At 39.6% G+C, this 15090-nt stretch overlaps 1 protein-coding gene across 1 annotated transcript in view; it reads left to right on the forward strand.

Annotated features, from left to right (window-relative positions):
* Window positions 1-3982: 3982 nt before the first annotated feature.
* RASGRP3 (RAS guanyl releasing protein 3 (calcium and DAG-regulated)) overlaps window positions 3983-15090 on the forward strand; it is a 31880-nt gene continuing 20772 nt past the window's right edge. Inside the window, exons 1-8 of the mRNA XM_009331052.1 lie at window positions 3983-4052; window positions 5570-5672; window positions 6314-6376; window positions 7550-7681; window positions 9397-9544; window positions 11913-12086; window positions 12505-12621; window positions 12928-13203. Of these exons, the coding sequence (XP_009329327.1) occupies window positions 3983-4052; window positions 5570-5672; window positions 6314-6376; window positions 7550-7681; window positions 9397-9544; window positions 11913-12086; window positions 12505-12621; window positions 12928-13203 (1083 nt within the window). The remainder of the gene's footprint in view (window positions 4053-5569; window positions 5673-6313; window positions 6377-7549; window positions 7682-9396; window positions 9545-11912; window positions 12087-12504; window positions 12622-12927; window positions 13204-15090) is intronic.

Genomic DNA, 15090 nt, shown 5'->3' on the forward strand with positions numbered 1-15090 from the left:
CCCTGCCGTAGCCTTCACCCATCCCTGACTATCACCCTGAAATCCCACCATGTGCGGGTTACCAGCAAGACTTGCAGTGGAGTCTGTCATTTCAAGTGGCCAGATTAAGAAATGAGAATGGGTAGCTGCGGAGGATTGTGTGCCTCCTGTGTCCTTAATAGCCTCTGTTAACCACAATAAACCCAATAGGATTTATAATTCCATTATAAGGCAAAAATTTATTTTTTTAGTTTCATTATAGTATGCAATCATTCACTAACTGTGTGATCTCATTGAGTGAGCTCTGTTTTTCTTATCCAGCTTTCCTGAATCCTACTGAAACAGCTGGATGGCAACAAGATGTTTCAGAGTTACATTGGGAAGCACCTGGGGGCAGAGATTCTCTAGGTTATCTTTATTTGGAAGTCCAGCTGCACCTTTGGCAATCAATTTTTTTACTAGTAACCACTTATTTCAAAAGTTTTTAATTCTTTAAATGTAGAAAAGCTCTGCTATGATTTCTTTTCTTTTTTCTTTTTGTGCTTCTCTTGCATTGGCCAGCAGAATATAATTTATTTAGTTTATGTAGATGAAATTTATAGTTGTATTTTACTCATCCATCTCCAGAGGTGGGGTGGTGGTGTGGTTGGATACCACTGTTGCATGATATAGACAAGACATTTATTGTTCTAGTAGAACAGCAGTGCTTAATCACACAAATAATGATGTAATGGTTGTGGTTGTTGGAGTCTGCAGTCAAGAGATGTGATATCGGATTTTGGCTCAGCTGTGGATATGTGGCTTAGCCCCAGTCAGCCAGTTCTTCCTCCAGTGGAAATGTTTTATTCTTCTTTTAGAAGCATTATGAGAATAAAACACTTTAGTGGTCAGATAGGCTGTTTGGGGGGATGGTACTGTAACATCAGGATCTAGGTATCTACTAGTTAAGTAGTTGTCATATAATTAAAAAAAAAAATCCCGCAATTTTACACAGAGCATTACTTGTTAATTACTATATGGCTGCCTTTATACTGTTGCCGACAGAAGACAGAGATGATACTCTCCTATGCTATATATTATGGAGGATGGTAATACTAACAAAACTGAAAAGCCAGATCAAATATCTTCTCTTCCTACATTTCATGCTCAGCAATTTTCAAGGGATAGGTGGAAAATGCAATAGCTTTTCTCAATTCTGTTTTTTTAAGAGCTGACTAAAAATATTTTGAAATAGCCAATGTAAAATTAATTTTTCTCCTCTTGAAAAAAAACCTAAGTCAGATGAAGTTGGAAGAGCTAGATAGCTGGCTCTGTGAAAAATTAAGCCAGTAATTTAAGCACTTAGAGAAGGATTTTGGGATGATCAAAAAGGACAAACATGCCCAAAGTGGGATTCTAGCAAAAGTTAGGTGCCAAAGTACAAAGTTGTGATCTTGAAAAACACTGCTCAGCTGCTGGCTAACTCTCAAAGCAAGTAAACCAAGCAAATGCTCTACTTACTTACTTTTTTTCACTTTAAATACATAAACAGTCTTGGGAAGAAAGACTGAACCTGGGGTAACCCTGGCTCATGTGTGGCCTGACCAGCAGTTTAGAGAGCCACATATCTCCCTGCATCCTCTCTCTGGTCCATTTCAGACAACATTGGTTTTTGCATGATGGCACAGCTCTAGCAGGAAGGGTTGAGGCTGCCCAGCCTAGCCCCAGAGCTGACTGTTAGGACGCCTTCTGCTACAATGCCAAGCATGGGTTCAAAGCCAAGGACCACTGGGTTACCCACCTTCCCATTTTTCTTAGGTGAGTGCTCTGACTGCTTACTGTTGTGTGAAAGGAGTAGTTTTTCCCCCGATTCATTGCAAATAGGAGCTCTGCGCGATTCCTGGAGAAACAGACGTGTTCCTTCAAGAGGGGGTTCTGCACCACCAAGGGGAAAGTGCTTTCTTCTGTCTAGGAGGAAGGCACTGGTGGGGCAGGACTGAATGCTTGCACCTCTCTGCTCATGTTTCCTGTTGGCTGACCTGGGCCGTGTGTGTGCACTGACTTGTAGAAACTCCCTGCTCGGTGAGCTGTGCTTCTTTCAAGCAGGGTCTTTCTCTCAGCTTCAGGGAAAAGTGTCTCATGTCTAAGTCCTTTGTTGGATGGGACGAGAAAGAATCTGGCTGTAGACACCCATTTAAAACTAATAGTATCTTTGGCTGAACGGTACATTTTGAAGGTCTTCCAAGCAAAACACCGCTGCATGCTTAGAGCAGCCTGAGCCCTGCAGGACTCTGAAACTGGGTCTATAGAGAATTAGCCAGTGCGGGGCACTTTTCCAGGTGCTGGGATGCAATACGCTGTGCTGCTAGAGGGTCCCTGACCCGTCAGTGGTCTTCTAAGTGGATCTGAGGTGCAGGTGGGAGTTAGCATAGGCCAGCCATGGGCAGTTTTCACGTGCCAACTCTGTCTGGGAGGTTGAGAGACTTCACTGGCGTAGATAAGGGCCAACCTCTGCTAGTTGGCCTCGGCATCTGGGATGCGGTCTGGGCACGGTCAGTTCAGTAGTGCAGACCTAGCCTGAATGAGCAGCATTTTCTCCTCTTTCTAGGAATTAGGAGTTGTGTCAGGATACATTGGCCCTGCCTTTTGCTGAGGAAGGAGCACGCCTGCCCGTGCTGTGGCTGTGAGCTGGCTGGCTGAGGTGGCACCAGCAGGGCCAGCAAAGCTGCCACTGCCTGGTGTCCCTTGGGTGGCTGGACCACGGTGATGTCTGCAGGGCTGCAAGCTCACAGGGACCTACCTCAGAGCACTCTGTGCTCATTGGTAACAGTGGCTTTTGGGAGCGGGGCAGGGTGGGTTAGTAGAAAGGGTGAAGGATGCCAGTCCTACCAGGACTGAATTTGCAGTACGAGGTCTGTGGTATGGTAGGTTTGAAAAACTTGATATTTGTGGGTGAATTAAAGCAGGTATATAGTTCATCAGTGCTTTGCATGACCAACATTAAAAAGTTATGTCACGTGCAACAACTTCTGAAAAGAAATTTCCCAAATTCCTGCCTTGTTTCACTTCAAGGACTGTTTTAGCTCTACTCTTGGCTTTTTTTCTAGAAAAGTTGCTGGATGTACTTTGTTATTGTTTGTCACATTTCAAACACTTTTTATGTTTTTATGTCAGGCAGGAGTGGGGCTTAGTCACAGATAAACAATAAAATACTGATTTCTTCTCTTCTTTAAATATAACCTGTAAAATTATTTCTGAAAACTTGTAATAGAGTATTTTGTGCATCTTTCAGATAAATGGATATTTGATAATTAAATGCATAGTAGATGTATGGTACAATTTAGAAGTTTCTGACTGTGTTCAGCTTTCTGTGAGTGTTCAGCTACCGTGGGAAGATTTATTTAAAAAAGCTGCAGGGACTGATCTTAAGGTTCTTTGAAAAATCGCTTCCTATTTTAATGTTTGCTATGAACTTCATTAAACACTTTATGCGGTCTGTGCCAATTAAGACCGTTAGCATTACCATGAACCAGTAACCTTAGGGAAAAAAAAAGGTTATGCTTAAAAACATAAAAGCAGGGTTATTAACAAAAAGTGACTTATCAAGTGTAAATAAAATGACCTGAACAAAATGTGCGTCATTGTACATGCATGCCCTCATTTACCATCTGGTTTCTGTTTTATGACCCTTGCTATGGATTTACTTTGTGCTAGTGGACAAACAATTGGACAACATGTAAAAACACAAGCTGGAATATAGGGAAAGCTTACGGCAGTCTTTCACGTGCTCTGTATTGTGTGGGGAAAAAACAGTTTATAGAAAAGATGAGTTGAACTGTAAACATTGCATCCTGATAAGTCTTCCATATAGTCATATAATTATGGTTTCTTTTACTTTCTTCAGATTTTCCTTGAAGTCCAGCTAAGAATGCAACCAACAATAAAGTGAAAAAGCTGTGCAGCTGAAGAAACATCCTTCTACTTGGTGAAAATGTCTCTTTTTTTTTGACAAGATTAAAGGACAATGGGGTCAAACACACTTGGGAAGGCTGCAACGTTAGATGAGCTTTTGAATGCTTGTATTGAAATGTTTGGTACGGTTTTTAAATATTTTACTTTGCTGTTCTTGAAATTCATCTTATAATATAACCCCTGCTGTTCTCTGATTTAGCCGGTCTTTCCTTTGGCAAACATTTCTGTTCTGTAAAATTTTCCATGTTTCATTTTGGCCTAGAATCACACAGGCCAGAATTTTAATCACATGCATACTGTATTAAATGTTCTTAATACAGATAATGCACAATGGTGGGTTTAGTGGTTTTTAAAATGCTGGCCTTCACCAAGAGAAGTGTTTAGTTGAATTATTCAAGGAGTTATTTCTGGCATTGATCTTTGTCTCGAGTGGTTACACAGCTGCATTTCTGACCAGTCATTTTTTTGAAAGGTTTTCCGAATCATCATGCAATAATTGGCAAGACTATGACTTAAGGTTCATGTAATCTTTTTACTCTTATTAAAATATGATGTACCAGGTTTGAGGGAAAGAAGTGATGAAATAGACCTTGATCCATAACACCATTAATCATGACATATGTCACATTGCAGTCAGATGAGTTCGTGGATGGGCTTAAATGCTTTGAAATGGGGCCTTAATTCACAAAGCTATATTTAGAGTCCCTTGAAATGCAGGACAGCTTTTGACTGGAATGAGGTATTGATTTTTTTTTTTCCCTTGTGGAGAGAAACAAGCATCTAAAGGTGAGAGAGATGAAATAATTAAGGGGCAGATCTTGCTACTGAGTGTAGTGCATCCGCACATACCCATGTTTGTAGACCACTGTCAAACCTGTGTTCTAAATACCTAATGAAAGGTAGCAGAGCCCATATACTTGTTGTCTGTTGGAAATCATGCCTCTCTTCCTTGTATACACACTCTCTTGACAAGTGTAGTCCATGTGTGGTTCTCATTTCATACGTGCATATCGACTAGTGTCTTTTAAAAGAGTGTCAGACAGAAAATAATCTAAGATTGCAGATGTTGAGGCACACTGATGGTCAGCCAGCATGCTAGGGAATAACTCTTTCTGTAGTTTCAGTGGCTATGTTGCAAGGACGCAAGGATCTGTACAGCAGCTGGAGATGGGACCCTGGGCACGGATGTGAGGTGTTGCTTTGAAATTTAACTCCTTGAGGCAGATCCCTTTTTTAACAATGTAATTGTTAGCATAAAGCTATAAAGCTGCAGTAAAAGAAATATTGTAAGTGGTTGTACATAAATCATCTCCCTGCCCATTTGGTGGACTAGTTTTGGATTTGTTCTTTGGATTACTGGCAGTCTGTTTCTATAATGTTTAGCATAGTGCTGTCCATACCCTGTTTTTCTAGCTATGGCCTGTTATCTACACTGATTATTTTTTTACCTACCACTACAGTCTAGCAGTAGTTATCACTAAAGGAGCATTTGTGTTCTTTGGTTTTGTTTCCTACCTATTTGGTAGATAATGACCCAACATTTCCACTTTTGATCCTTTCTCTCTGACTCCACTTGAAGAATAAAAGCTTCTCTCTGTTCATGAATAATGTGGTTAACTCACTTGTTTCTCTTTTGCAGATGACAAAGGGAATCGGTGCTCCAGCCATTTGCCAAGAACCTTTCTTTTAATGCATCGGTGGTATCTGCCTTCTACAGAGCTGGCTGGCAAGCTTCTGTCCACATATCCTTTCAGGAAGACTTGCAAATTGACGTTACAACGTCAAAAGCAGATTGTTTCTGTGACTGCATGTAAAAATGTGTCAATTAATTAGTGACAAACAAGGCTTAGGGGTGAGATTTTTTCAGCCTAAAAGGTGGAAGTCTGTGAGCTTCTTTCTGCTATGGCTTGTGGACTTTTTCCATACGTACAAGTTTGCTGAGGCATAGTTTGAATTAACTTTGAACAAGTGGAAATATATTGCCAAGATAACTTTTAAAATGTGTAATGGCCGGCTGGCCTTGGACTAGTATGAACTTTCAGTGGTAGCTAAGCACCTACATGTCATTTATAACTCTTAAAGTCTTCAGTAATCAGAAGTATTACCGTATTTGGTTAACCAGAGCTGGCAAGAAACCGTTCAGCAGAATATTCAGAATAGTATAATAGAGGCATTTTTGCTAGGACAAAAAACAAAGTGGCATCCAGGAAATGGTCTGTGTCCCCTAAGATGCAGTGAAAGTGAATGAAATATCAGAGCATACTGTGGTTACCTCTAGAAGAAAAGTTTGATACTGTTTTTTATTCAGCTGGTCTAGTGTCTTCTGTGGATAAAAACAGCATTACTGAATCAAGGCACACAAAGCTTTCTTTAACTAGCCTACGTATAGAGATGCCAATGGGGAGAATTGCAATGAATTCAGATTAAAAATCTGCTATTTCATGAGGTAAGCATGCTTCTGGTCCTCTAGCATTTTGTTTTTATGCTTCTGTGAATACTATCAATGTAATTTCTTTTTGTAAAGATTAAAGCTAAACCATGGAAATATAAAGCTTTTCTTTTTTTTTTTTTTAACTTGATCTCCAGTCCATAGTGAAGAGTGAATGTCTGTGCTTTGAAAACAATTGTTTACGTTGAGCCATCCAGCCTTTAAGACACTTCACTTAACTGTATTCACCTAAAAAGCTCACTGAAACTTGCACTATGATCTACCTGTGACATTTCTTAGAGGGAGACTAGTTCAGTGCCACACAGAGGGGAGAGACATTTTGCTTCAACATGTAACCTAGTGTGGTAGAGGAAGATTGTCTCTGGTCTGTCGGCTTCAGTTTATGCAATCCCTACATAATTTATGACGACAAGAGTGTGTTAGTGATGCCAAAGCTATTACAGGTCGAGTATGTTCTGATCCTTGCACTGACTGTCTCTGACCTTGTTTCTATGGGAAAGCTTTCATGTGTTCAGCTGTGCTCGTGTAGGAACATCTCGCTGTAAAAGAGAAAGCATGAATTTTTAAGCTAATATGATATAACCTGTTTTCCTCAAACAAATGCTTTTTCTTTCTTCCTCTGGACTAAGTTATATCACTGTGAAGAAAGGGAGAGAGGTATTGAAAGCACGACTGATAAAGCCTTTTCCATACCCCCTTAAATAGCAGAGGAGACATCTCATTTACATGGTTATCATGGTAGAACTGCCACTCAAATTCACATTTTCATTTTCATTGAAAAATCTTTTCTGAGCAGATAAAGTGTCTCACTTAGACAAGGGATAAATGCAAGTGTCATTTGGGTGTCCTGGCAGCGTGAGTCAGGACACATGTGTGTGCCTTGTGTGTGTCACCTGAGGCATCGCTTTAATTTTACATTTCAGTAGAATGCTGCTGTGTTGTGCGCGAGTTAACTAAAAGACATTATATGATAAAGTGTCTTTTGCCACTTCAGTGTCACAGACAATCACAGCAGCAAGAAGCTGGGGTAGTCCACCCTCTCTGCCCAAAAGCCATTGGGTCTGAAATATTTATAAGTCCTATTGAATAAAAAGTGAGTATATATATGCAGCCACTGAATGCTACACCTGAATCCCTGGGCATCTCTGAACCACTGTCTGTGGATTTCAGATACTGGATTTCGGAATTTCCTGCGGAGTTTAACTTGGATCTTGGGCTGATTCGTTTGACTGAAGAGTTTCGAGAAGTAGCCAGCCAGCTCGGATATGAGGATCACATCCATCTCATTGATATCTCCAGCATGTAAGGATGTTATGAGCTTCAACATCTTTCTTTCTGTCTCTAACAGCAGAATTCTAGTTCTGTGCAAAATATAAAAATACTAAGAGCCATCTTGATCTCGAGAGAGAAAAAAAGCAGTTACAAAAAGATTATATTGTCTTCTAAATCTGAACTTACTAAAAAATTGAAATTCTAGTTGTAGTGTCACAGGAAACAGAAGATTCTTACCTGTATGTAAGTTTTTAATACAAACAGGAAAGAAATAATTTTCCTGACAAGCTAGTGCCAATTAAGTGATTAATATTACTTTTTTCCTATAATTTTTCATACAGAATGACAAGCAATGCAGTGACTGGCATGTTGTGTAAATCTTGCATTTTCTCAGGGAAGCTTTTTTATTTTCTCATCAGTAACCTGTTATTTTTTTCTAGTGGCTTTCTGTGTCCTTCTTTGCTATGATTTAACTGGATAATCTTTAGCATTCACATTTGTAGTTTTATTGCATCAAAATGATTACACTACCATTTCCTTGACACACTGAAATCAAAGTTACCTTTTAAACATCAGCAGACAGGCTCTTGTACCTCACCTGATATTGTAGATTTTCTTTTAAAATAAAATATGTTTAGTGATTTTTCCTTATTTAAAAATGGCGTAGTAACCTGGAAGGACAGCACTACTAATCTCAATGAGGGTTGCAAGACTTCCTGCAAGAACAGTACCAGTGAAATCACATTAATATTGCCTCTTAAATCTTCATTTTAAAATAGTTAGCAACCTCTTTCTGCTCTCTGAAGTGCTTTTACTGCATATGGGTAGGAATTATTCCATTGCTTGCAAGCAAATAATTTGCCTTTTTGTCCACCCACTTCTTACTGTTTTGTTAGCTGTGTGACTGACAGTTTCTGTTGTTCCATTATTTCATGGACCTGTGGTCTTACAGAGTAAAAATTAATCCTTGATGTTATTCAAGTCTCTTTTTATTCTGTATCAGAATTTGGTGTGACCTGTTCTTAGATTCATAGAATCATTAAGGTTGGAAAAGACCACTAAGATCATCGAGTCCAACCGTCAACCCAACACCACCATGCCCACTAAACCATGTCCCTAAGCACCTCATCTACACGTCTTTTAAATCCTTCCAGGGATGGTGACTCAACCACTTCCCTGGCCAGCCTGTTCCAATGTTTAACTACTCTTTCAGTAAAGAAATTTTTCCTCACATCCAATCTAAACCTCCCCTGGCGCAACTTGAGGCCATTTCCTCTCGTCCTGTCGCTTGTTACTTGGGAGAAGAGACCGACACCCACCTCGCTACAGCCTCCTTTCAGGTAGTTGTAGAGCGTGATAAGGTCTCCCCTGAGCCTCCTTTTCTCCAGGCTAAACAACCCCAGTTCCCTCAGCCGCTCCTCATAAGACTTGTTCTCTCCATTCTTCTTGTATTTCCAAAGCGTTTTTTAATTATGGCTTCCGGTATCATAGAGAAGAGTACATTGTCCTTTTGTTCTGACAGAAACCTGCTATTATTTATCATTTGGAGTAGCACCTCCAAAACTCTTACCTTCTGTTATGCACCTGAATGGGTCTTACTCTGAGTGTTTGTTATGTGCTGGATGTGACATATCAGAAAGCTCATGGTCTTTCTCTTGGTAATTTTATACTACATGTGGAAACTGTGGGCTACACTCACATATATCCAAACAGAATTGAGAATTATACCTATTTTTCTGTTGCAGTCCTTCCTATGACTGGATGAGAAGAGTTACGCAGAGGAAGAGGATTTCCAAGAAAGGAAAAGCCTGCCTGCTGTTTGACCATCTGGAGCCCATTGAGCTAGCTGAACATCTCACTTTTCTGGAACATAAATCTTTTAGGAGAATTTCTGTAAGAAGCCTACAACTTTGTCACTTGCAATTAGGAGCCTGTCCTTAAAGAGTGTTCACATGGTTTAACATTTATGACTTTTTTCCCTCCACATTTCAGTGTAGTAAATATTTATAATCCTTCATAAGATGTACATAGCCATGGCTGCACCAGCACTTCCTTGATCTTTTTAATGACTGATGCTTTTAGTGACAGAAGTTAAATCTGTGGATAAATTCTGGGCAAAAATTACTGGTAAAAGCTGCTGCAGCCATGTGTTGCAGCAATTGATTGAACTAATATTATTGTTCAAAATCTTCAGGTGTTTTTTTTTCCTCTGAAGAAAATAATTACTTTTCAGGAAACATCAGAGTCTTTGCCATGAATAATTTTTGAAGAGACTGAAATATATATAGTCCTTCTGTAGTCTCCATTCACTCCCAACCACTTCTTCAGAAACTGTCCTTTCATTTGTGAACTTAGGATCAGAAGATAATTCAGGTTGGAAGGGCCTCTGGGCAAACCCCCTGCCCAAAGCAGGGTCAGCTCTGAGGTAGACCACATTCCTCAGGGACTTAGCCAGTCAGGTCTTGAAAACCTGCAAGAACAGACTGCACAACGTCTCTTTCCTCCTTCTCCCTTATTGGCACTGAGGAAAATTCAAATATAGTTGCTTCTTTTCACACAGGATTGTACATGAACAAGAGGTAAAAATGGATGAAAATGAAAGTAGAAGCTAAAGCAAAACAAATGAGTAACCCAAATGCCAAAAGAAATGCTGATTTCTGCTGGCAAATATCCATATTAAAAGGTCACATGATGCCACTGTATCTGGTGGCAAATGGAAACAGTAAGTTCTCAAGATGACAAGTTCTCTTCAGCAAAAAAATGAGACTTTTCTAAAGTGTTTAGGAGCATGAAAGAAATAAAACTCCCAAACTAAGAAAAATATATGAGTCTTTTTGTTTGTTTCAAGAGAGGAAGGAAAAAGAGATCAATGAGGAGCTGAGAACAGCCTAAATAGAATCGTTTTTGACGTCATTTAATAACGTTCAAAGGTTTATTACTCTAGACTTCAAATCACGGGAAAACACCCTACTGTGATCTGTGCAATGCTAACCTCCAAGAAGGAGGGAGGGACAAGAAAAAAGGCATGGATTTCTAACTAGACTTAAGATATATTTTAATTCCTTTGGGAATTCCAGAAAGAAAACTCAGACCTGCAATGAATTTTCTTTTTTCCTTGTTGTTTCTAATTTGTCTGTTAATTCTTCAACTTGAATTTTCCTATCATCTCGGCTATTTCTCTGCAACCAATTAGAGTTAATTAATCTTGTACTACTTATTATCTCAAAGCTATGTAGTTGTAGAAGATGATTAGTCTGAATCCTGTCTTTTGTTTTACCTATTTAAAAAAAATATGGGGGAGAAGGAAGGGCAGTGTTAACTATAACAGAAAACATTTAAAAGTATCTGAACACTGAAATACTGTTTATCTGTAGCTCTGAGACAACCATCTGCTGTGTAAGAGTATATGCCATTGTATGGTCTTCTAGCAGGCAATTTTTGATCAGCTAAGACCAAGAAACCCATGTTAGCTGGCATTGTAAGCAACTCCCTACACAAGCTAAAGTTATGTCATAAGCTTCTGAAAATCTGTCTTTAAGGGACAGCTGAAAAATGTTTTCCCAACATTTAGGGAAATCTAATTCTTGGGAACCGTAGCTCTCCTATGTAGAACCATGTCCATGAATGCACAGGGACTGAACAATAACATCAAAAGGAGCAAGATTTATCAGAAGAAGCCCCTTGTGCGACAGAATTTTTTTGACATAGGAGGAAGAAAATGGGTGCATAGTTGGCTTCTTGGGATGCAGTTCAAGCTCCTGTGAAGAGTGACAGAGTTCCTATCGATTTCAGTGGGGCCAAGATTTCCCTCTTTACATCAACAATGGAGTTGGTCAGGATATTGGAGTGGGATGAAAGCTCTTATTTATATGCTTCTGGCTGGTAGCACTAGATAATTCCTATAGGGTATCATGCCATGAGGATGTCAAGTAAAACTACACAGAATAAAACATTGTAAGTATTGAGTAAATTATGGGGAAGATAATTCCATGGAAGTAGTAATCACGCTCATCATGCAGGCTCCTGTATTACCTGACACACAAACGCTAAAGTTTTAAGTTGACATTTAAGTAAAAAAAACCCCAAAACCAACAACAAAAAACTTTTAAGAAAGAACTGATGTGCAGTTCTCAGACTCTGCTGACCCTGAGTCTTGGCCACTTTCTAAACAAGAGGAGCTTTCAGAAGAAAAAATGATCAAAGTTTCAATTTGGTTCTTAAGTTGTCCACCGTTTTACTGAAAATACCTTTCCTCTGTTAGTTCACAGACTACCAAAGCTATGTGATCCATGGCTGCTTGGAGAACAATCCTACTTTGGAGAGATCTATTGCTTTATTTAATGGTATCTCCAAATGGGTCCAGCTCATGGTTCTCAGCAAACCAACACCCCAGCAAAGGGCCGAAGTAATCACAAAGTTTATCAATGTTGCACAGGTAAGCCTTGCATATGAGTCTTTTTCTTCCAGTACAAAGCAATAATATAAATAGAGATTGCAGAAAACAAATGAACTGGATGCCCTTTGTGCTGTTTCCTCAGTGAATAGCCTGTTCAACATCACTGCAGGTTATTTGTTCAGGTGTGGTATGTCTGCATTTTTTAACTAGCAGACATAACTATAAAATTATTTTTCTTTGTTGTATTCTAGTTGACAGCTGTCACTATTGTGTGTTTCTTGTGGAGCTAAGCTAATTTAAAAAAGAAATGCTGAACCATTCTGTTATGTCTCCTGGTTTAGTGAATTCTGCTTTAGCAGTGATAGGTTGTCTCCTTTATCTTGTTGTGTGTGACACTGGGTAGCTGCCACATGCATTTCCTTGATTTTTAATTATGCATGATCAATCTCTCCTGCAGAAGCTCCTTCACCTCCAGAACTTCAACACACTGATGGCAGTTGTGGGAGGTCTAAGCCACAGCTCTATTTCTCGCCTGAAAGAAACTCATTCTCATCTGTCTTCAGAAGTCACAAAGGTATGGTGGACTCCAGAATATAGACATACTGAGCAGAACATCACCCCCCTGAGGTCTGATGGGTTCTGCAGTGCAGGTGTCTCACTAGCACAATACTTGGATCATGGCAGGGCATCCTAAAAGGCTCTTTGGTTGCATTCCTCTCTGTGGAGAAGGATCAGCTCACGGAGATCCTCTGCTTGATTGCCTGTGCCAGAGAGGAAATTAACACTGTCGACACCCTGACATAAGTTGTGCTCATTTAAAACAGATTAAGGAAATGCTATGAATGCTTTCACAGAGACTTGCTTCTCTGGCTATTTGTAGGACTGGAACGAAATGACAGAGCTGGTCTCTTCCAATGGAAACTACTGCAACTACCGCAAGGCTTTTGCTGACTGTGTTGGCTTCAAAATCCCTATTTTAGGAGTTCATTTGAAAGACTTGATTGCTGTCCATGTCATTTTTCCGGACTGGATAGATGAGAATAAAGTTAACATAGTGAAAATGCAGCAGCTTTCCATCACCTTGAGTGAACTGGTTTCCCTGCAAACTGCCTCTCATCATTTAGAGCCTAATATGGATTTAATTAACCTGCTAACCGTAAGTATTGAGCATGTTTCAGTTCACTTCCGTTATTCAGATGTTGAATGTCAGTAGGAATATGTGTATCTTTAGAGATAAGTGCACGTTGTTATCTCAGTTTTGTAAAAGAAAAGGGAGAGAATACAAAACAGAAACAGGTTCACATGAGGTGTGAATGAAGTCAAAGAGAGTTTTATTACTGTAGTATGTGATGGCTGGAAGCAGCAACAGGATTGTTATCAATTAATTATTTTGAGGATGACAGAAAGAGGGCTGTATTTGTGTTAGGAGAAGTAAAAACTAGGTTCTGACTGCTTAGAATTGAGGCTTACATCTCCCATGCAAAGATCGGGTGACGTGTTGACATGGACACACAAGTGAAATTCCAGCTTGGCATCAATCTGTTCCCGCTGTCCTGTGCTTTGTGTGTGACACAGTACTCTTCCTATCCAGTAAATAAAAATGCTCTTGAATTGTGATGAAGAGCCCCTGCAACCCCTGCTCTTTCCCCTCTCCTTCCCCCTTGGCAGTGGCTACATTTGGGGAGGTTTGAAACTTGCACACAGAAATTACAGATAAGGATTTGAATGTCCCATTTCAAACCAAAGGAAAGTGAGATTGCAAAAAGACTGAATAAAACATTTTTTTTATAAAAGCTGCAACTGGCAATGCTAAAAGGAATTAATTTTCAGTCTCCTTTTTGATATGTAGGCAATGAATATCGTTTTGATAAATACTGCACTTTATTTCAAAACATACTGAGGTGTGGAGCCTGAACCATCAGGCCAAATCCTGTTTCTACTGAAATGTAGTCATTTTAGCACTGATCTCAACTGCAGCAGCATTTGACCCAGCACCACAGTTTGTTCAGGTCATGGGCAAAACCCAGTATCTTGGAATTGAAGATAGAACCTGTGAAACTTGAAAAAAGGCATGTTGTTTGTTATAAAGCAGTTGATGTTGCAAGCAAATAAAAGTCACCTATTCACCTGAGAGTGGTCAGAAACATCTGAAACATTACAAATATGTAATCATTTTATGCTGTTTCTGTTCTCGTTATTTAACTTTGTCTTTCAAATTGCTAATCCGGACTGAAAGAGAGTATCTTTGGTCTCCTTAAATCAATAGAATTCTTTTAAAAATAAACTTAGAACTAAACAAGGTCTGTGTGTAAATAGGACAAATTTGAGCATTTTTCCAGCGTTCATTTTGTTGGATTACATGAACTTGCCAAGACCATGTTTTTCTCCAAATTTCTTTTTTCTCTTTTAGATGACAGAAAAAAATCTAGATCAAAAGCCAGGGAAATAATTTGACTATCTCTGAATAGCTGTGTCCAGAACAGGCAATGTCTCAGCATTGTCCCCCACTCCCTGCAGAGATGGGAACCAAATTCCAGTTTTTCCTCAGTCAGGTCACAGACTTGAGGTGTCTCTCGTGACCTGGCTTGTTCTAGGTAAATGCCTTAACTGGAGGGCTATTGGGCAGGAGCCTTGGATTTTTTCCTTTCATGCTTTACTTTAAAATGCTCAAAAATGTGCCTATCTAGAAAGTAAGCAGAGGTTGTAGTTTGTGATGGATTTATGCTGGGACTGATCAGGTACAGAGCTTTACGCTGCGGAGACTGACAAATATGAGCCTGAGCTTGGAGCTACCACGCTGGTGTGGATATACCTGTGGCTCCATTGTAATGAGGAATGGGAAAGTTTGGGGGAATAGGAAAACCTTCTACTGTTGCACCTTGTATGGAACAATCTGGGAACAAGTCCTAATCCCGGTTAGTGGGACAGGGAAGAGAAGGGACCGTGTGTTGCCCACTGCAACACCCCTTTAATTTAAATATTGGCAGATATTTATTATCTTGCTTTGTTTTTGTAAGGATTGAGAGTTGCTTTCTTATCTCAT

Source organism: Pygoscelis adeliae, unplaced genomic scaffold (genome assembly GCF_000699105.1).
Source record: "Pygoscelis adeliae isolate BGI_AS28 unplaced genomic scaffold, ASM69910v1 Scaffold218, whole genome shotgun sequence".
Taxonomy (NCBI): Eukaryota; Metazoa; Chordata; class Aves; order Sphenisciformes; family Spheniscidae; genus Pygoscelis; species Pygoscelis adeliae.